General features: G+C 43.2%; 1 protein-coding gene across 2 annotated transcripts; it reads left to right on the top strand.

The window, feature by feature from the left end:
* The first annotated feature begins 123 nt into the window (after nt 1-123).
* On the top strand, nt 124-19,975 carry BCL2L12 (BCL2 like 12). Of its 2 annotated transcripts, XM_075605724.1 has the most exons (8): nt 124-260; nt 6,256-6,434; nt 7,385-8,028; nt 8,848-8,910; nt 9,236-9,379; nt 9,934-10,043; nt 15,335-15,604; nt 16,614-19,975. In XM_075605724.1, the coding sequence occupies exons 2-8, from the start codon at nt 6,265-6,267 to the stop codon at nt 16,659-16,661; spliced, it is 1,449 nt and encodes a 482-aa protein (XP_075461839.1). In that variant the 5' UTR covers nt 124-260; nt 6,256-6,264; the 3' UTR covers nt 16,662-19,975. The 2 variants fall into 2 exon arrangements, with proteins under 2 accessions (XP_075461839.1, XP_075461840.1); XM_075605725.1 differs by lacking the exon at nt 8,848-8,910 and having other exon boundaries at nt 125-260.
* Nucleotides 19,976-23,315: the final 3,340 nt, after the last annotated feature.

The following is a 23,315-nucleotide window of genomic DNA, read 5'->3' as shown; positions in this document are numbered from 1 at the left end:
CTCCCCGCGCATATCTGTGCACAGCAGCAGCACCGCCCACGTGCACCTATATATAGCCCTGGGCAGGCATGTCCGCCGTCCAGTTTCTGGGTGACTGCGCATGCGCACCAAACTCTCCGCGAGCCCTGGCTGTACTGCTGGCGGAAGTTTTGCAGTTCATTGATTGTGCCGGTGCAGCGGAGGCACAGGTGAGAAGGAGCACAGGTGAGAAGGAGCACCCACCGGGACTTTACCGAAGCGCTCCCCACTGACCGGGACCGGTGAGTGGGAGCCGATGCCTGCCTCTCTGATTAGGGGTTCAGACTTTCCTGTAGCTGTGTGTAGCTGTGTCTGGCTAACAGCAGAACTTTTGTATATTCAGACTTGCTTAATTTTTTTTTATTATTATTATCATTATTGCTAATTAACGGTTACACTTTTATTGGCGAAAGTGCATTTGATTACAAAAAAAAGTAGCTCCCCTGTGCTGGAATGCTAGGGGTGCCGTCCTTTTCTCCCATACTTCCTGTGCGTTTTCCTGTAGGAGACACAGTAACATAATTATCTGAGTCAAGACACTTCTGAACTAGTACTGTACTTTGTAACATTGACATTCCCACCTAAGGGTCTCTCTGCCGGGTCACAGGGCCTCGGTACCTCTAAATCAGGGGTGCGCAATGTTTTTGGAGTGCGCCCCCTTGCCTGGGAGCCCCAGCGTTCGCAGCCCCCCTTGCTTAGAACCCGGCGTCAAATTACGTCGTGTGTCATGGGATGTCACGCCACATGACCCCGCAGCGTCATTTGATGCGCATTGTCATGACGACGTGTCACGTCGCATGACCTCGCGTTGCCATGGCGATGTGTCGAAGACCCACCTGGCAGGAGGTAAGGGACTTTACAGAGGCCTCACCCGGCGTTTAATTTAAATGCCTTGGGGAAGGGCGCGGGACCCCTTGGCAAATCTTGCGACCCCCTGTTTGCGCACCACTGCTCTAAATAATTGGTATTGTCACATGATCAACAGACTTTGGTGGCCTTGAAACTCCAATAATATATAAATGCACCTTTCTATTCTTATAGGCTTCAACATTTATTTTTTATTTATAAAATGTTTTACCAGGAAGTAATACATTGACAGTTACCTCTCGTTCTCAAGTATGTCATGGACACAGAGTTATAACAATACATGGTTACATTACATGAACAAGGCTATACAGTCAATTCATAGACATTTCATGGACGGAGTTGAAAAATTGGGTACAGGGGATAAAAGGGCTGGTGAGTAAGGGGGCATATTGCAGCCAACTCATTTTGGAATAGTGATACAATAAAACTATTAGGAAAAATATAAATTTTGACATTTTGAAAGGCAGCACAAAAAAAATAGTTTAACCCAGAAAAAATTTCAAACCAACTTTTATATTATATACACAGTTCTATTTGGTACTACTGTAGTTTCATACAGTGCCCTGTCTCCTTGATAAACCAGTAAAACCGAATGAATGCATTTTTATATTTTTAATGTACTATATAAGCAGTAGTCTAATGGGGTTTTAGCAGCGAAAATCTGTTGTGTGATTTGCGTAGCCCTCGTTAAGTTAATATATCTCTTTATCTTTCATCTTGGGGGGTGGGGGGAGAAATCTTATATTGTCACGGTCGTAAAACAGTAATAAGGAAAAAACTATCCAAAGTCCAAAGCGCCTTCCTATGAAGTGGCTAACAAAAAAAGTAAACTCATGGTCCCATCCTTTAGTGCAGAGGTGGGCAACCTATTTTTGCAATGTACTCCTTCCTAATTGCTGCAACTTTCAAATCTTCTAATTTGTAGTATTTTTTTTTGTCGCATCCATGAAATAAATGCTCCCAACTAGCAGTATGTATTCTGTATTGCTAATTGTGCTTTTTGCAGTTCTCCTTAAAATGTGGATGTTCTTGCAAGCTTTCAATTTCCTGCATGGGACTGCTCCTTCAAAAAGTGGATCATTCGCCGGTTTGTTTCGGCTCTGGGAATCAGACTCTGTTTGGCCAGAATTTGGGATTGTTCTGCGTTTTTTATCTTGTTCTGAGGTAGCACAGGTATCTCATTTGGTATCACATCACCAACTTCCAGTCCTCAATTATTGGTACTCGGCAGAAACTTGGTTGGATGATAATGATATTAAGAAAAGTACTGGCAAAAGATATTTATTGCGATTTAAATATGTTCAATAGGAAAAAGTAACTTAAAAAAAAAAAGAATTGGAAAGAATCTGGTTTTTGTTTTTTTTACATTTAATACAAGTTAAAGTGTGTTTAAATAAATGATATGTTAAGATGAGTGCTCAACTCGAGTACTCAAGCCCCTTCAACAGGTCAGGTTTTCAAGATATCCCTGCTTCAGCACAAGTGGCTCAATCAGAGGCTCAGTCTTGGACTTGTGCCTCTGACCCACCTGTGCTGATGCTGGGATATCTTGAAAACCTGACCTGTTGGAGGGGTGAGGTGCTTGAGAATTGGAGTTGAGCACCACTGTGTTGGGATAGATCTCCCCCTCTCGCGTGTCAGTTATGTGGGAGGGGATTGACGCTGCATCTCACAAACTTTTCCTGAAAATGCTTTCCCATGGAGGTCGCGGACCGTAGTAGTGTTAAAAAAAATCTGACATTGACTTTTTTTTTTTTTTCTCCCAATATTACGATCATATTGGTATATTGCCCAACCCTGGAAGGAACAGGCTACTACTGGGCTCTCCCTTTCTGTTCTTGTAGCATTAAAAAAATCAAGTTGCAGAATTGGGCTTTCCTGAAATAGATATATAGATATATATAGATGTGTGTGTGTGTGTGTGTGTGTGTGTGTGTGTGTGTTTTTTAACAGTTGACCTGTATCCTTTACACATGCGGTGATGTTTTATAGATGTAACCGAGTTGGGTTAGGTACATACAGTAGTAATACAATACACTTTTTTTACCCCTCCCATTTCTTGTTTTTGTTTTTAAGTTGCTTCATGCGTAGCACGGGAGAAAATAACTCTAGTTTTCTTGCTTGGAGCAAAACCGATTCTATCTCCTTCCTTCTTCCCCCTTTTTTTTTTTTTCCTTCAGTCGCCTGCTGGAGATTACTACAACAAATTGCATTCTTGCAGTGGTCCTTCCACACGGACATGACCAAAGAAGGGAATTCTATACCAGTGTAAATGAACCACTTGAGCACCTGGTGACACATTTCTCTTTTAATACATTGCAGATCTCTCGGGCAGTTAATTTTCGCTGGGGTGATAACAAGCTAACATTGACTCTTAAATTCAAATCTCTCACTTCAGGGGCCAGCGACTTAAGCACACACTGTCTCCTCCCGCTCTAGGTAACATTTCTCTATTTCTTAATGGGACTATTATATAACGATATGTCTGTCACATATTATTCAAATCCTAATCTTGTGAGGCTGTTGGCCATAATTAGAAACAGGAATTAAAACAACACAGACCCACCTGTTATGCAAAAGAAAGAAGGTGGAGAGAGATACGTAGAAGGATAAATATGCCAAATACCTCTGCTGTAATCCTTCAGTTCTCCCAACTATCTTAAATAAGGTCAACCCCTCCCAGTGTGACTGGACGTGGTCCCCAATGAGTCATAATCAAATATAAGACGCTGGTATTCACCATGTCATAAGCGAATAGTCTTTTAATTACTGGTGTATTTGCTTGTACCTGTACAGTGGGGAATTCCCATGATCCAAATGTATATCCTCAAACTCCGGATACTGTCGGGTTGTGCTACATGTCACTGCAAGTACAGAGCTTTCTTACTCTGTGTATACAGAAGCAGATCCTACAGTGTTAGGGGTGCGGTGTCTGTGATGTATGGAACGCAAACCAGCAATTCCTCTCCAATTTCGTTTTTGAGAAAATCATACTAGATCAAGGAACTAGAGATGTTTGTAACTGTTCAAGATGCATTTGTGAAATGTTTAGCGTTTCCCACCCAAATTCCCTGCAAATTTGTTTTCCGAAGCATCAAAGGGCTAATAATGTTGCCAAATTAGTAAGCTTTCCGTGAGAAATCCCCAGACCTTGAGCGAAACATGCTGTGTAGGCCCTGTTTATAGTCTCGGCATTAAGTGACTAGCGATTTTTGTAGAGAATGTAGCATATTTGTAATGCTTTGTGAATCACCTGACCATCACCGTTTTGCACATCTCTACAAGGAACCCACTGCTTGGGTCCCATGTTCCAGCACAGCTCACAATGTAACCATGTATTTGTCATCATGACTCTATGCCCAGGACATACTTGAAAACGAGGGGTAACTCTCAATGTATTCCTGGTAAAACATTTTATAAATAAGTAACAGCTGGGTAAATATGACCCCATTTTAAGTGAATAGGGAAGTAAGGTACATCACCCAGTTGTTGTGCTCATCACCAGTCCTTAAGCGCCCCCCCTACCCCCCCCCCCCCCAACAAGTGAGGTTTTCAACCTAATCTGTTGGGGGGGTTGCGGGGGTCTTTAGGTCTAGAGTTGAGCACCACTGGTCTAATGATTAAACTGCTTCTCGATGTTGTGTTTACATTTCACATGTCCTCCTCTTCCTTTGCATCTTTACTTCCATGCATGTTAATATTTGTATAGGCAGTAAGTATCTAGATCTTATTTTCAGGAATCGGTAAAGGAAATTTTGGTCCAATGACAACTGAAGAAACAGATGAGAATCATTTGACCCACCTATTCTGCCCGTTCCCATGTTGTACAAACTGAGGCCCCATTCGATCCTTGGCTTCTTTTTATTTTATTTAGAATAGCCTATATACCACTAGCATTTTATAACGGTTTGTGTGTTCGCCTTCACCACCTCTGTTGGTGGGAGACTGTTCCACAGATTCACTACTTTCTGCGACGAATTCAACAGACCCTGCCCGCTTCCACTTCAGAGCATGACCTCTTGTTCTAGCACTTCTCTCTCTCTGGAATATGCTTTCCTCCAGCAATGCAATGATATTAAGGAAAATGTATCAAATAGTGATAGATACAGAAAAGAGCCCAGAAGTTAAAACCTTTAGTGAACATTTAGCTAGTGCTGCTAAAATGTGTATGTGTTAAACGCAGACAGGACAGAGTAAGGGCCATATTTACTAAGCAGTCCTGCTGTCATAAGGCACCTTCTTATGCTGGAAGACATCTTACAATACATTCTTCTGCTCCTTTTTATATCTCTGCCCTTATTTCTCACTATATATGATCCTGACTCCGTTCTGCTCAAGGATGTCTTCTCTCTACCCCTTTTGTGTCTAAGCCCTCTCCAGCCTTAAACCTTTCTCACTGACTGCCCCACACCTTGAATGCCCTTCCCCTCAATAATCGACTGGCACCCTCTTTATCCACCTCTAAGACCCATCTTAAAAGCCACCCTTTATTGAAGCACATGAGTAGCTCCGTGGCTGATACTATACACCTCGTACATTGACCTTTTTGCCCTTTGCAGACACTTGCCAGAACGCACTCCTACTGTCTCTGTACGTTCTCCCTACTTACCAATTCGATTGTAAGCACTTTGGGGCAGCGACTCCCTTTTCCTAAATGTTACTTTTATGTCTGAAGCGCTTCTTCCCATCATGTATTGTTTGTTATTTATGTTTTTCACGTGTATTACTGCTGTAAAGCGCTATGTACATTAATGGTGCCATACAGACATTTACTGTATTTATAAAAATGTTTTACCAGGAAGTAATGCATTGAGAGTTACCTCTCGTTTTCAAGCATGTCCTGGGCACAGAGTTATGATGACAGATACATGGTTACAAATATATGGGTACATTAGGTGAACAGGGTTATACATTAAATATAAAGACATTGCATGAACAATGCGCTTGTATAGGTCTTTAAAATTCTTAAAGATGTAATGATATATATCTTTATCTATAGTAAGGGTTTACACCATCTGGTTGTTTGATGCCATTTGTGCCAGAATCTGACTCCCACATATATTTTATTTTTGGTTAATTTTGTTTCCCTGGTTATTCCCTTTTTTGTCTGTCACAGGTGCCTCTAAGAAATGCAATTTGTAATTCATTTCCAGGGAAACACACGTAGCCAAGTATTTTGCCATGGTTAGATTTGTTTAAGGAAGCTATTTGGATTCTTAAATAATTGGCAAAAGCTTTGTTTTTTGGCCAGTTATGTTGTATTTCACCTGTTAACAATAAGGAAGACTACAAATACTGTGAATGCAAGCTATGTTGGTGATTAAATATAATTATTTTCCTCTTTTTTTTTTTTTTTTTTTTTTTTTTTAGTGATGTGGAATGGATCCTATACTCAACCATACGACTGATGGGATAAGCCTCATTAAGGTGAAGGAAGAGACTAAATGTGTCCTCGAAGCCTTTTTGAAACGGTCCTTAAGCCATGAGGATGGAGCGCATGTTGGTCATGTGGGACGTGTGTATCATGATCCCAAAAAATACGCTCACAGGTAAGGCTTGATTTTGTAGAAGGGGCAAAAAAAAGTTAGTTCATGATCAGAGAATTATTTACCTTGGCTTACATAGCTATATATAAAGGTACGAACATGCAGGAAAGGTTTGCTTATAATGTATGTATAATTTTATTTATATAACGCTAAAGTACAAAGTACTTCTCACTTTGCAAGGTAAATGACTTTACAAACACCGGGAATAAGTGTAACGGGTAAATGACAACAAAAGGCAAAATAACAAATAATACAAATAACACACAATGGGACGAAGCGCTTCAGACATATAATTAATATTTAGGAAAAGGAGTCCCTGCCCCGAAGAGCTTACAATCTAAATCATAAAACATGCAGAGGTGACGTAGACTTTTCTCATACATTTGATTGGGTACTAGAGGAAGTAGGAAATGTGAAAAACAAGTTCTTATTAGAGACAAGAAGTAGTGAGACGTTTTGCTTGATTTTCTTGCACTCTCATTTCACATTTGGAGATCTTTAATATATTTTGTCATGTTTGAAAACCTTAAATTCATCTTACTTTTGATGTCTGAAGCCCAAAATAATATACCTCTAGATCAGGGGTGAGCAAACTTTTTTTTTTTTTTTTTTTTTTGCCCTGCGCGCTACCCCCCCCCCCCCCCCCTTACATTGTGTCAAGCGTCAAATGACGCTGCAGGGTTATGTGACATCAAATGACGCTGCAAGGTTATGTGACGCCACATCACCCCGCGGCATCAAATGATGATGCGTCGCCCGAAGCCGTCTGAGTCAAGGTAACAGAACTACAGAGGCCTTGCGCGGTCCCCCGGCATTTAATTGAAATGCTTTGGGGGAAGAGTGAGAGGCCTCTGTAAGCACTGCATCCCCCGCGCAAAAAAAATCTTGATAGCGCCCCATCTCTAGATAAACCTACATCATTATTTGTATTTATTTTTATTTTTTTCCCCAAGGTCCTTCCAAAATAAAAGTGGAGAAGGATCCCCAAAGAGAACCAAAAAAAAGGACCAGAAAAGGTCAAAAGAGTCAGTGAGGGAAAAAGATGAGAGAAGCTGGAGCCTGAAATTTGGTGAGGTGTCAACCCAGGAAAGTAACAGTGCCTGGGGTTCCCTTCATGAAGAGATCAACCGGGTGGAAGAATCAAAGCACGGCTTTAACACGAACATTAAAAAACTTCTGAGGAGAAGTTCGACAAAGGAGAAGGCTTCTCTGAAACCTAAGAGTTTGAGTGTTGGCAGCAAATCCAGGGAATCATTTGAAAATGTGCTCGATGGTCATGAAAAAGATCCCGGCAAAGGGGATTCCATGAAGCGGCAGAAACCTCCCAACCCGTTCCTTGCCTGCACCAAGGCTGGTTCCATGGATTCTCTGGTGCAGGAGGAACAGAAGCAGAAAGAGGTAGAGACTTTGGATAAGCATTCCTCCCAGGGAGCACCAAATAAGCACAGCCGGCCATTCTCCTGGAAAAGTCTTTTAAAGAAAAAATCCAGTAAGGATCACCGCAATCAAATTGATTCGAAACCAGTCAGGCCAAGCACTTTGGCTGTAAATCCTTGTTATAGGAGGGACTCCCCACATAAACAAGCTCAGGAATATGGTAAGAATAAATGAGGATGGTGAAGTTGGATCTTTGCTTTAGACGTCGACTGTAATTAATTTGCGAAACGGGATGTTTGAGTCCTTTTTTTTGTAGTTCTTCAGGACAACTCATTCTCATCATTGAACAGCAGTACCCCTATAATGGGATAACTTTGGCATTTTGCAACATGTATAAACAGTCAAACATTGCACATATCCCACCTTACCTGTGATTTACCGTATTTCCTCGATTCTAAGACGCACTTTTTTCACATTTTAACGTTTCTGAAATCAGGATGCGTCTTACTATCAATGTCAAAAGAAACTTGCCAGTCGCTAGGAAGAGGAGTAAGTTGTGACATAGTTGGCCATTTGAACTGAAATATATGTAAAAACATTATATTGTTATAATGTCCCTCATAAATTTCCTTCTTCCAGTAAGAGGTGAAGAAATATCCCTTCTCCTCCCCAATCTGGAATAGCAACTTTGTACATGCTGGTAAACATTGGAAAACTGGTATTTGTAACTCAATGGTTCCTGTACCAATATGGCTGCTAATGCGAGTCAACTGAGGGTCACGTGATCTCCTACGTTGTGGAATGACGTTCCGAGAACGCAATGCTGCCAACCCTAGCGTGCCGCCTGTAGTGCTGCGCAGCAGGTAGCTGTTGCTCTATGACAGACAGAAGGTGCCTTCATTTAAGTTGTCATTGCCTGCACACGTACGAACTTACGGTGCATAGAAGGTATCCGATTGTCACCTCAGTTGAGTTCTTGTATTTGCATTGGTAAATTGGATCCCTAATTGTCACTTTTTTTCTTTTTTTCCCCAAAAAGAGTTTAGTGAAAGTTTGAGGTGTCTTGTAATTGATGGCGCTGCCGCAGAATCGATGCAATACGGTATATATGAATATCTTGTTCCCACTTGAACGTATGCATATTAAGGGGGTGAGGGGTAATATACCATCTGCGTACAAGTTTTGATGACCTTTTTAATACATCTGTCAAATGGATTTATACACAAGGTCTGAAAAATGTGTTTTTGGAAACCAATATCATCCCATCCTACTTCTCTGGCAATCTTCCTAGTCTTAGATATGTCCTTTTTTGATGGTGCACTGCCCTTCTGGCGTGGGTGGAAATGTATAAGGTAATCTGAATACTTCCCATTATTAATGTTGCACATTATTAGTATTGTTCTAATTTTTTTTTTTTTTTGTCAAAGTTGATGACGCTGAGATATACACCATGGCTGCTAAGAAACTGGACAAACTAGTACAACACAAGAAGCTGAAGAGCCCTGTGGCATCCACCCAACTCCCCGTCATTCCCTGCTCCGATGGAGAAGCTGCCAAACCTCCCGTACTTGGTAAGGAGATGATTTAGAAAACTAAAAAGATTGGCATTTAGTTGCCATTGCCAGGGACATGATCCCTCCCTTGTTTCTGCCATATGTTCCCATTTCATAGGTGGGGCAACTAGAGTCACAGTCAGTGTTTTGAAAGAATCGCTGACTTAGTTTTTGTAATGATTAAATGTGCCTAGGGCTGGAGAAGACCTTCGTTTTCAAATTGTCTTGCAGTGGCATTGAACAAGTTATTCTGAATCAAACCTATGTAAAGATAGACTTCTGTGCCATTTAGCAGGCCACATTTTGGAAAGTGGCAGACTTGATGGTCCCATGACAGGATTCCCAAGTGTGGCAATCATTGAGGGGATGGAAATATACAGTCCAAAAATTGAGCATAGTAAGACGTACCCACACTTTTTATGTTTCCCTACTAACGATACAAGGCAAGCCGGAATCTAAAAGATATTTTGCCCAAGTGTGGTGGGACACTGGAAGCTAGCAGTCCTCTGGCAAGATGTCTTTGTGTAGTGTTATCCATTCATCATTGGCTTTAATTTTGCTGATTTTCACAGAAAACAATAATGTGACAGCCAATGAAACCTCAACTATTGAAGAGAAAGATGAAGTTTTCCGGAAGCTGGTGGCACTGCTGCAGGAGCAAGCAGGTGTCATCAATCAGAAGGTGAGAAGCATTTTAAGGGCGCGCCTCTGAAATACACACAGCAATAATTATAGGGTACAGGCAAAAGGCAAATTTAGATGTTTGCATCAAGGGTGCAAAATAGTTATACTGGGTTATAAAATAATGCTTTCTGTGAATGGGATTCCAACAACTGTCCATACATAGGGCTGCTAGCAGCTGTTGTCTGCAATTAATATGAGCAAGAATCAATAATAATTAATTGGAAATGGGTTTTGTGTGTGACTTATTAGACATTATTCTTACTTGGCGCTGACCGTTCGTGGTAAATATGAAAGGCACGAACCCTACCCTGAACTCTCTGCTAGGTAAACACTCTAGTAGACAGAACACAGTCTCCCAGCTGCAAAACTGGGGCAAAATCATTGCTGAAAACCGCACCAATTTATTAAAGGAAAGGAATCCTATGGAAACAATTTGATTTTCTGCACTATAGAGTTGTCTGTGCTCTTCTCATTTCTACGATTTTTTTTTTTAATTTTGCATTTCTTTTGCAAATGAGCACTTGAGCATCATGTTGCAAAGTAGATGAGGTTGAAAAAAACCATGCGTCTATCAAGTTCAACATATGCTAAATTTAGATGACAGATGCTTTATCCTATTTCTATACTTCCTTATTAATCCAGAGGAAGGCAAAACACACAACCCCAGTGTCGTCATATCCAATGATATCTCATAAGGGGGAAAATAAATTCCTTCCTGACGCCAAGAATTGGCAATCAGATTACTCCCTGGATCAACATCCTTCCCATGTTGACTTATTTGGTATATCCCTGTATACCTTTCCCATCTAAAAAGATGTCCAACCTTTTTTTTTTTGAACAAATCAATACTATCTGCCATCACAGTCTCCATGGGTAATGAATGTCACGGGAGACCAGGCCATTTACACCTGCATTTATCTGCATCATACATTGAGCAAAACAAGTTAATGAAATAAATTGTAAATTTACTCACAGGAAAAGGCAAACATACAATGTTACATAAATTGCATAAGAAAAGACACACTTACTTGGGAACTGGGGTATGAAAACTACACTTTTCTATGTCCTGGAACTGAAATCAGGTAGATAAGGAGAAGGTCCGGCGCTACTGCCAGCGGCAAGGATCCAGGCAACTTACGGTTTTGTGAACGAAAACTTTATTCCAACATCACACACACACAGAACCAGGCTACACCTCGATCTCCCCCTCAATGCGTTTCACGCTATAGAGCAGCGCTTCGTCTTGCAGTTTCACTGTACATCTGGGACTAAAATCAGCCTGCAGTTCCAGACGCCACCCCTCCCCCCTCTCCAGAGGACTGGATTTTCACTTGGTGCTTAGAATCTTGGAGAACTCCAAATCTGATGGGTGCAGGGGTTTTTAACACCTCTCTGTTTCATTCACAGAATACTACTCCTATCAGAAGCGTGCTAACGTTCTCAGCAGCCAGTCGGAGCAGGGCTCATCTGGCTGTCAGAGAAAGGGGCATGGCTATCTGCAGGGAAGGCTCTGCAGAGTCGGAAAAAAACCAAATGGCTGTTGGGGCTTTTCCTCTGCCCCTCCTTGCTACCAAATGGCCCGACACCTCGACATCCTGGATTCCCTTTGAGGCCAGATGGCTAGGCAGACATCATGTCTCCTATGCAAATGCTTAGGTTGACTGCATGGATTTTTATACATACAGTATAACACCCTCTGAACCATACTTTAATAAAGTATAAACCTTGGGGAACCTTGTATACGTAAGGGAAATTAGTTGGGGATATCTGGGCTCGAAAACCAGAAGTCTGGGAGACACGGTGCAGCCCCAATGTAATTCACCCCGCAAACCCACAAATTAGTGCCTGCACGCCGGGGAGAATTAGGGAACCACCAGTAGCTGGGCCTCCCCCGAACTCCTGCAAACAATAGGAATACGTTTTCGCCCCAATATCCCACCTAAAACTTACACTCCCCAAATCTGGAGTTTCTATGCCACAAGGAACCCCAAAAAGCCCTTAAACAGGTCTGTTTTTTCTATTCTTTACAGAGGACTTTCATAACCCACAAACGCAGTACAGGTTCTGGGACACCTTGGCACTTACTGGGGTACCCCTATATTATCTAGGGATCCCCGCAGGTACAGGAACACTTCATTCCTATGCCTCATTTTACTGCCTACCAGAGACTCTCACATCCACCACCAGTTTAAGTTCTTTCAAATCTAAGGCTGTCTCACATTTTAAGCTGGTCTGTAACTGTTTCATACGCCCATAATATATATTTTCTTTAACTATGCACGCAATGTCTTGTATATAATGTATACCCTGTTCATTTATGTAGCTGTATTTGTAACCATGTATTATTTGTTTTTCTCTGTGCCCAGGACATACTTGAAAACGAGAGGTAACTCTCAATGTATTACTTCCTGGTAAAATATTTTATAAATAAATAAAATAAATAAATATATGTATTTAACACCCTTTGTTAATGAAACATATACTTTAAAAACCTAAGTATTTCTGGTATGGGAAATAGAATAAAAAGCTGCACTTTCTTTTTCACTAGCCATATACCCCACACACTAGTGCATAGACTTAGTATGGATTCTAAGAATCCCCTCACAACCTTATATGTATGGTTGGAGCATCTCAGAATCCCTATACCGGTTCTGGGTGACCTGGGCATTTACTGAGTATCCTCATTAACCTAGGGACCCTTTGACTGTTTCAGGGACACCTCACATCCCTATGCCCTTTTTACTTTTCTGGTCTGTGCTGAAGCAGGGAACCCCTAGTGGTGAGTCACGAAAGCGTTTTCAAGAGGAGGTATTGCCGGAACGTGCCTACATGTATCCAGGAATTCAACCTGATTCCTGGGTACTTTTTTAGGGGAACCAGCGACTCTGGACCCTGATTACCTAGGCACATTCTGACAACACATTCTCCACAACCCCCCGCCCACCCACTTGAAACTCATACAGCAGCAATCTCTGCTTGCTGGCACGCCTGGAAAGGTAAAAACACAATACTTTTATTACCACACATTACAGTTATGCATGTACAAACCCTGGGCTCAAGAGCTGACACTCTATAAACCCAACACACGGATCAGAGGTAACCAAACGGGCTTAAACCTTTATTTGGCAGCCTGGCTACCGCCCACCGGCACAGTGAATTCCACATTTTAAGAACCCTTCCCTTTGTTGCTGGTGAAATCTCCTTTCCTCCAACAATAAGGGATGACCCCCAGATCCTTTGTACTGTCCTTGGGATAAATAGCCATCTTAAAGCTCCTTGTACTGTTCCCAAATATATTTGTATTTAGGTATAATATACCCTCTTAGTTGCCTCTTTTATTATGTAAATAAATCTAATTTAGCTAGCCTCTCCTCCATAAGTTAGATTGTCCATCCCCTTTATAAATGTGGTGGCTCTTCTCAGCACTCTCTCTAGTTCCATAATGGTGGTGCCCAAAATTGTACTCCATATTCAAGGTGTGGTCTTACTAATGTTTTATAAAGGGGCATAATTATGTTTACTTCCCTTCCATCCATTGCCCGTTTAATGCAAGATAAAATCTTGTTTGCCTTTTGCAGCTACTGCATGACTTTGGGCACTATTGCTAAGCCTGCTGTCTACAAGCAATCCTAAATCCTTATCCAAGAATTCCCCTGGGCTCTGTCCTGGGACCTTTTTCTCTTTACACACTCTCTCTAGGTGTCCTAATCGCACTAGGTGTCCTAATCGCATCTCTTGGGTTAAAATATCACCTCTATGCTGATGACACACAAATGTACTTTTCTACCCTTGACCTTACACCTGCTGTACAGACTAAGTTTCCGAATGTCTCTGCTAATTCCTCCTGGATGGCCCTCCGCCGACTTAAACTTAACATGGCAAAAATAGAGCTCCTCATACTTCCTCCCAAATCTGGCCCTACTACCTCCTTCCACATTACTGTTGGAAGTACTATCATTCGCCCAGTAGCCCAAGCACGCTACCTAGGGGTCACACTCGACTCCTCTCATATTCTCTTCTCACATTCAAAAGGTAGCAAAAAACTGTCGTGTTTTTCATCCACAATATTACCAAAGATACGCCCTTTCCTCTATTGCTCGACTGCAAAAACTCTGACACAGACCCTCATTCTCTCACGTCTCGACTACTGTAACCTCCTGCTGTCCGGCCTTCCTGCCTCTCACCTGTCTCCCCTACAATCTATCCTAAACGCTGCTGCCAGAATCACTCTATTTCTGAAATCTGTCTTGGCTTCTCCCCTCCTGAAATCACTCTCCTGGCTTCCTATCAAATCCGTATCTCACACTCCATTCTCTTCCTCACTTTTTAAAGCTTTACACTCTTCTGCTCCTCCTTACATCTCAGCCCTAATTTCTCGCTATGCTCCATCCCGACTCTTGCGTTCTGTTCAAGGATGTCTTCTCTCTACCCCTTTTGTGCCTGAAGACTAAACCCAATTGGTGCAGAAAGGCAGGAGCACATAAGATCATAATAGTACACACTGAAGAAAAAAAAAAACTTAAATGCATGCTTGCTAATGCAAGAAGCCTGACCGGTAAAATGGGGGGAGCTTGAATGGAACAATGTGATATCAGGATGGGTTTGGGTTTTAGAGCGCTGGGACTTCTTTTCTGAGATTTAGTTTGTAATTTCTTTAGTTTGAATTTTATTTGCGTGTAAGCGTTATAAAAGCTGAGAAATAGTCGACAGAAGTAGGTGTCCCCGCTCCCTCCATCCCCTAAATGGTTAGATTCCTGTAGGGATAAATAGCCTCTCTCCCTCCCTCTGTCTTTAATGGTGTCACTCGCTCGCTGTTTCTCATGCTCTTGATCTCACGCTGTATTTAATGCCCCATAAACTACTGCATACCTCGCTATTGAATCCCCCACTTAGTTGTCGGTTTTAGGTGTGCCTATCCTCACTGAGCATCTTTAAAGGCACATTTACTTCAGTAAAACCCTTTCCAAGTCTCGGTTTTTTAGAATTTATCGTTGAAACATTATTTAACTAATACTTTGAGACACATGAAACCCGTCACTTCCATTGGTTAATTTGTTTCCAAGGTGGGACTGCAGCTGTAACAGGTCTTCGCTTTCTTGAAATCTAGTGCAGGACCAGTGCTTTTTATAATCGCACTTTACCCAATAGGTCTGAACAATTCATCCCTATACGTGACTATTTCTAGGGGTTCTGTACAGAGATCTTCTGTTTATAAAAGGAAAACCGTAATAAGAAAGCAGTGACATTTTTGAGAAGACTGATGTAATTAATCTGTTCTTGTTTATTTAGATTAGCAGTGACCCATTCCTGAGGAACAGTCTCGCCAGGATGTCGTATGGCAGCTTTTCCCGGCTTGCGGAAGTTTTCACCAGCCTGACAGAGGTGCCAACCTCTGAGGTTGGTGCAAGCGTGAGCCCCGAGCTCACCAAGATAGCCCTGACCATGGAACTGACCAGAAAAGTGGTGGGGATCAACAGTCACGCCGTGCAAACGCTGATGGGATACAGCATGCAATACATGGATATGTTTGTGCCATGGCTGCAAAAGCAGGGAGGCTGGGTAAAAGCAACCTTCTTACTACTTATCGAACTAGGGTCTGTAATCACATGATAAAGGATTGCACATGGAGTTTGCCAGCAAAGGATAGGAAAATATGATGCTTTGGCATTGATTACATGTTGAGTACTAAAAGCCCTTCTTCACACAGATATCCATACATTAAATAAAGACATACTCCTGATACCAGCATGGTTAGTATGGCGATCTGAACTTCATGCCACCATGAAGTTTCGAACCATGTTTTTGTTTTTACCTTATCCCCAATCTGCTCTGGTTAATGGTCCTACATGTGAACAGATGGCGAATTAGAACTGGGCCAGAATCTCCTAGTAGCATGGAGTTTGTTTGTTTTTGGTAACAGGAGGGGGTGACATGAAGTACTATTAGCCACTTCTTCAATAAGGAGCAATGGTGCCGATTCGACACTACCTCGTATTGACTGTGAAGGGACTTTGCATGCAGCTGAATCGGCGCCACAACACTTTATTGAATAAGATCCTTGGACTTTTTTTTAAATAACCACTGGAGCTGCCAATATGGCTGTTTTTGACCAATAAAATAGACAAATGTACGGTATATCATTTATCTCACAGGCAGACAGCAACGTTATGCATGTAATTCTCTGTGATGTCAGCAATTTGCACTTAGAAGTGCAGCATCGCACCTAGCAAAGTAAAGAGAAATGTAATGCGTACATTTATTTGAAAATAGATCTGACTACCAGTCTCTTATCCGTCATCTTGAATCTTCCTATTGGGATTCTTCTATATAGGAAGTAAGCACAAGAACAACAATGTCACAAAGCTAAGTGGTGAGGTTCTCCAGTCCAGGGAATTCTTCTTATTTATTTTTTTATTATTATTATGTGTCACAGGAAGGCAAAATAAATCTGTACTAGTGATTGCATAGGAAAGGTTTCCATTCCTGGCACCCAAATGAGAAGTCTGTATAACGTTACATCTACTGCTGCTGTCATTGTTGGTGTATAATGCATTTTTTTTTCCTGCAGGAGAACATTGTTGCTCATGGAGATATCCCAGATTTACAAGTAGATTAAAGGTTCAGAAGCTGTGATGTACCTCGAAGCCGGCAGAGGTGGCAATTTGAATGTGAAGCAGACTCTTACCTTTGCTATGACCGGAGCTGCGTTGTTTTACTGCATCGTTGGTTCCTTTAACTCTACGCAACATATCGGTGAGACCGAAGATGTGACTTGTACCACCCTTGTAAATGTGACGAAGTACCTGCATGAGCAGGCACTAACGTGGTTTTGTGGACCGCAAAATATTCTGCTGATCGGCACCTTTTACAATACCTCAACAAGCTATAACTAACATAATGGCTTCAAAGATTTCTACAACTGCATTTTATTTTTTTGCACAGTTTTTAATGTGAGTTGATATTGTGAGTAACATTTTTAGTAACTACGTGTCATTGGTCTGGACCTGTATGTTTAGTCAGGAGCCAAGAGAAGGTACTGTATATGCTCAAGTAATGTCAGTGGTTGGGCAAAACATTGATTGCTGATTTTGCTTCTACTGGTTTGAGCTCTCAGCATGCACTTTTTTTTTAAATTATTGATTTGGAGGTTAATTTGAACACAATCGGTTAATATTGTCGGCTCCAGGACATGCATCACATTACTCTGCAATATGTGGTCCTTTTTAGCACTGACCGTTCATATACTGTGTATTTCACATTCATTGTCATGCTATACTGTACAGTTAAACTTGGTCCAAAGACAGAAAAATATATTTTATGAGGTAGGGGTGGATAGGTGAAGGTCTTTTCCTTCTCATAAAAATATATGTCAGAGTTGCTGCGAGTAGCTTGGAACACCTACATTCTGTAATCAACATTTGTACATCTAGTTCCCCAGTTATTCGAAATAATTACAAAGGTTCTGGTTTTCCGCCAGTTGACGTGAGCGAGGTATAAGTTGCCGCTCTGCTTTTTCTGCTTAAAGAGCCCGCTGGGGAAAAATAAGTAAAACTAAAAAAACAAACTAATATGACGGTAAGACACAGTGGCCCAATTCACTTGAATGGGCTATAAGGTTCCTTACGGCTTACCACTACTATATAGCCCAATATGTCTTCACTCAACCTGATGGTTCACACTCATGGCTCTGGTTTGTTCTGACACTTTTATTTTAACGGAGGTTGTGGGACATATGAAGTAAAATTGTTCTCACAAGGGCACACTCCTTGTATATTCCACGTATAAAATAGGTTCAAGCCGACTTTGCAAGCGGCTAATGTATTAATGGGAGGGCAGGTTCCTTCATGCACTCCTACATGTCCTAGTGCTGTAGGAAATATTTGATGCAGTCCCCCTATGGGACCACATTGAACTAATGTATGTTCTGCTGAGAAGTTTTACATTTTTAGATTTTATGCCTAAAATACAGAAGTTTAACATGCCCTGTTTTTATTTCAAATGGATAATGGATCTCTTCCATCAAATGATATGGTAATCCAATTTATACACGACCACTTTATCAGAGGATAAGGGAAATAAGTCTCATCCTGAATGGGATGGTGCTTTTCAAAAAGTTACAAAAAAATTGCTTCTCTTAATGTAGCCACCTAGTCAGCAGTATCACACTTTAAGCAGCAATCTCACTCAACGTGTATTTTTTATTTATTTTTCTTTACCTTAACGGGGGTCACTGGAGCTGACCCCTGGCCCCACGCCCTCCGGGGACCCCCTGGATGCCAGTAGAATTGATATTCTGTAGCTTTAAAAAAAAACACATTTGGCAGCGGGGATAGGTGTAGAAAGCCGCAACTTTATTTCCGTATAACGTTGCAACGTTCTATTTGCCGCGTTAAACGGCGTGACCCCATGGCCATTTTATTTCCACCAGGCAAGTATTCTTGCCCAGTGCGAACATCTCGGGGAATCGGAGATAAAAAAAAGTGTGTGGAATTAATGCTTTTAATGAATAATACCAGATCTTTGCACTGTGATGTTAATAAGCATAATTGAATGCATTGTGTATTAAATGTATTTATGTGATGTTAAGAAAAAAGGACAACACAGGGCACTGCGGATTTTCTTTTTATTTAGCCAAAAACTGTGCGACGTTTCGACCTGAGTTGGTCTTTTTCAAGTGCTAAGTGGCATAAACCACTTGAAAAAGACCAACTTGGGTCAAAACGTCGCACAGTTTTTGGCTAAATAAAAAAAATAAGAAATCCATTGACATTTTTCTTGTATGGAGTGCAGCAGGTATCCTTTATTTTATGTGATATTAGACAGGGGAGTTTTTACGTAACTGAAATGTTTGACACATTCTTTGCACTGAAGCACATTTTGCAGCTCTGGTGAATAATTCTGAAAAGAGGAAATCCTTATCTGTAGGAATGGCTGAGATTGCAAAACCTGTAAACTACATTTGACAACCACTGTGCAGCCAGCCTGTCACATGTAAGAGCAGACTCGAATTTAAAGGTTAAGGTCGAGATTTACTAAGCCGTCTTGTTGGGGCCTGCAGTATGTACCAAGTGTTGCAAACTTGGCAAGTCAAACTCAATGCAGTTGTGCGTGGGGCCTCCTCCAGCGCCGCGCCATGGCAACGCGATGCTGTGCAACGTCACGTTGCCTGCTGCGTATGTGTGATCGGTGCTTGCCGGCCGCTCGTAAGCTTGCACCGTGCGGGCAGGCTGCCCCCACATTTTGCCGCCCCAGGCCTAATGGTAAATCCACCACTTGTGCCTATATCCTAGGCCAGGGGTGGGCAACTCCAGTCCTCAAGGGCCACCAACAGGTCAGGTTTTCAGGATATTCCTGCTTCAGCGCAGGTGGCCCCGTTGAAGATATCCTGAAAACCTGACCTGTTGGTGGCCCTTGAGGACAGGAGTTGCGCCCCCCCCCTTCCCTGTACTAAGCTGGCATTTCTCAATCTGCGTTCAAAATATATATTTTTGCTTTGTTTTGGCGCATAGAAAAGGACTGCGCTTGGCATACAGATATCTCTAAAAAAAAAGAATATTTCAATGGACTAAAAGTGCGTGAAGATCGTCCGCACATTTAACTTGGTGTAAATACTAAAAAGACTGATACATTTTCTGTTGATAAATTCTATACGATGCAGCGTGGGTATTTCTTTATGTACTGCAGGTTCACAAAAATGTAGTATTTTCACAGAATGGCTATTATAAATAATACAATAATCCATGTTATCTTTACAAAAACGAGCAATAAATAAAAACGCAATCATGTTTTCATTTAAATTGCACAAGTCTAGTATTCAACACGCAATGTACTGGTTCATTTAGACAGGTGCTAGTCTCAAATAATAGAAAAACAACATTACCATTCTCTCGTCCGGTAAAGAAAGACTGCACTCGGTTCAGTAATCATGAAAAACTGTATTGGGCATCTGAATAGAAAAGATAAGTCACCCAATCCGACGTTTCGGTCCTGGAATAGGACCTTTCTCAAGGGCACCCACTTATCTTTTCTATTCAGATGCCCAATACAGTTTTTCATGATTACTGAACCGAGTGCAGTCTTTCTTTACCGGACGAGAGAATGGTAATGTTGTTATATATATATACTAGCTGAGAGACCCGGCGTTGCCCGGGATGTAATGTTCCCGTTCCTCTCTCTCCTCCCCCCTCTCTCTGTTTGTCCCCCATTCACATCAATCCAGTGCGTCAGTCAGGCTTTGTGTGCGCGTCAGTCAGTGTGTGCGTGCGTGCGGCAGTCAGTCAGTGTGTGCGCGCGGGGCGTCAAAGGCAGGGGGGGGCGTCAAAGGGAGGGGGGGGGGGCGTCAAAGGGAGGGGGGGGGGGGGCGTCAAAGGGAGGGGGGGGGGGCGTCAAAGGGAGGGGGGGGGGCGTCAAAGGGAGGGGGGGGGGCGTCAAAGGCATGGATTCCTCCCCCTGCATTTCCTGCAGTGGACAGGAGGGGGGGGGCAGTGGACAGGAGGGGGGGGGCAGTGGACAGGAGGGGGGGGGCAGTGGACAGGAGGGGGGGGCAGTGGACAGGAGGGGGGGGCAGTGGACAGGAGGGGGGGGGCAGTGGACAGGAGGGGGGGGGCAGTGGACAGGAGGGGGGGGGCAGTGGACAGGAGGGGGGGGCAGTGGACAGGAGGGGGGGGGGCAGTGGACAGGAGGGAGGGAGGGGGCAGTGGACAGGAGGGAGGGAGGGAGGGGGCAGTGGACAGGAGGGGGGGGGGGCAGTGGACAGGAGGGGGGGGGGGCAGTGGACAGGAGGGGGGGGGGGCAGTGGACAGGAGGGGGGGGGGGCAGTGGACAGGAGGGGGGGGGCAGTGGACAGGAGGGGGGGGGCAGTGGACAGGAGGGGGGGGGCAGTGGACAGGAGGGGGGGGGGGGCAGTGGACAGGAGGGGGGGGGGGGCAGTGGACAGGAGGGGGGGGGGGCAGTGGACAGGAGGGGGGGGGGGCAGTGGACAGGAGGGGGGGGGGCAGTGGACAGTGACACACACACACACACACCTCAGTTGATGCGCCCTTTCTCAGTTCCGTTTGGCGCCGGAGGTGGGGAGCGACACCTACCTGTACTTCCGGGCGCCGCCACCGTCTGACTCGGCGCCGCGAGGGAGGAAGGGGGTCCGCCATCTTACGCGCCGCGTGGCAGCTGCGGGAAGCGAGGTGATTTGGAGCGGGGAGGGGGGAGAGGTGATTTGGAGCGGGGAGAGGTGATTTGGAGCGGGGAGAGGTGATTTGGAGCGGTGAGGGGGGAGAGGTGATGCCGCTGGGGAGGGGGAAGAGGTGATGCCGCTGGGGAGGGGGAAGAGGTGATGCCGCTGGGGAGGGGGAAGAGGTGATGCCGCTGGGGAGGGGGAAGAGGTGATGCCGCTGGGGAGGGGGAAAAGGTGATTTGGAGAGGGGAGAGAGGTGTGTGTGTGTGTGTGTGTGTGTGTGTGTTTTATTTATTTTTTTGGACCTTTGGCCCGTCACTCCGCCTCAGGCCAATGAGAGGTGTGGGGGGCGGGCCAAGGGGGTGGTGTGAGTGTGTGAGGCCAATGAGAGGTGTGCGGGGGCGGGCGGGCCAAGGGACCAATGAGATTGCTGCTAGGGACACCGGACATCCAGCAGGCAGGCAGGCAGGCAGGCAGGCAAACATACAGTGCTTTCACTAATATAGTATAAGATATATATATATATAAATAAAACTCTTTTTTTTTTACTTTTAAGCGCTAACATTTTTTGGGAAAAATATGTTAGTATAATGGACCCATCGCGTGGCATTGGAAGACCCCTTACAGTCAATTCAATGGGCAGTAAGGGGTCGTCAGAGCCAGAAGGTGCCTTATGTCAGAAGACGGCTTGGTAAATATGACCCCAGCAGCTCCTGCCATAAGGGAACTAATGGCAGTGAGATAAGTGGGTTAAATATTAATGCTTTAAAACAAATATACATCGGTTTACAATGTTTCCTGTTAAAGTTTATTTACAGTGCTTTATGAGCCTTATTGTTCTGTCTTGTGGTGGTTTTTTTTTTTTTTTTTCCCCTCTTTCTGTGAGTCTTCATTTCTTTCTGCAAAGCTACAATCTAGGAAGAAAGAGGCAGGTGGTGTAATAGACAGGTATATAACATGCAGTAAGTCATACAGGGTTTTCTGTTTATTTTTTAAAGAAAATATTTAATCCAGTGAGCCATACTTCTGGTCATTAAAGAAGGGAAAGTAACACACTGCATATTGTATTTTTGATACATTTTTCTAAATTGTCAGGGAGGGGAAAAGCAATGCGCCCCCTGATTGTATATGCTCGGATTGGGGCACTGTGCCAAAACGCTTTCCAACAATGTTTACACAAAAATGAAGTGTCACAGTTAACACAAAATAAGGCAATTGTAACACCAAAAAAAACAAAACGGATGTTACTTAAAACAAACATGTTTTGGGTAAAAAGAGGAAAACAAACTACAATAAAAGTTGACCATGACCTACATACTTCAGTGTGTGTTTTCGTGTGTGCGTGCTCTTAAAGATAATTTGGGGGGTGGGGGCACAATAGGAAGTGATCAAGCCTCACAGTGTTGGTAAATCCAAACAGTGCCAGAGGCAAAGTCCATCTGAGATATACACCTCTTCAGCATGTCTCACGGAGGCTATGATCTTAGGCTGCGTTTTATAGTAGGTGTGCGCTACGGAGCGCGTGACTGTCGCCCGAGTGATGTGTGCACTAAGGCTGAAGGCAGGGGGAGGCGTGACTGAGGCTGAACCACTCGCGTGAAGCGGCCGTCGTGCGAAAATATCAAATTATTTGTATTTTCAAAAATCTGCCGCACGCACTATGGCCGGCCCGATGGCGCACACCGCGTAAACAAACTGCAGCGGCTCTATCGCACTTACTATCTTCGCGGCCTTCTACACACTGAGGATAAGCAAGACAAACACAAGCAATGTGAGCAAGTCTCAAGTAGTGAAGTGGTTACGCTAAAAAGCTAAAACATGCAGTGACAAATCTTGAGCTCTGCTAATCTGTTGTGTGTGTTTTTGCTAAGGTAATTGAAAGGCTAATTTGATGGCAGGCTTTAAAAAATATATATATATATTACACACTACATTTTACTTTAATATATGAAGATTTCAGTTGCTATTATTTTGCTTTCTAATCTGAGTACCCAAGGTGAAAGAAATCTGGATTCCGGACATTACAATGTGTCCTGAGATTCTACTTCCAAGGGGAGTGATCATTCAAGAAAAGTCTGGTCTGTTTATAATTGGTGTCTT

The sequence above is a fragment of the Ascaphus truei genome, chromosome 6 (assembly GCF_040206685.1).
Source record: "Ascaphus truei isolate aAscTru1 chromosome 6, aAscTru1.hap1, whole genome shotgun sequence".
NCBI classification, from domain to species: Eukaryota; Metazoa; Chordata; class Amphibia; order Anura; family Ascaphidae; genus Ascaphus; species Ascaphus truei.
The sequence above is the reverse complement of the archived record's forward strand: the minus strand, read 5'-3'. Positions and strand labels throughout refer to the sequence as shown.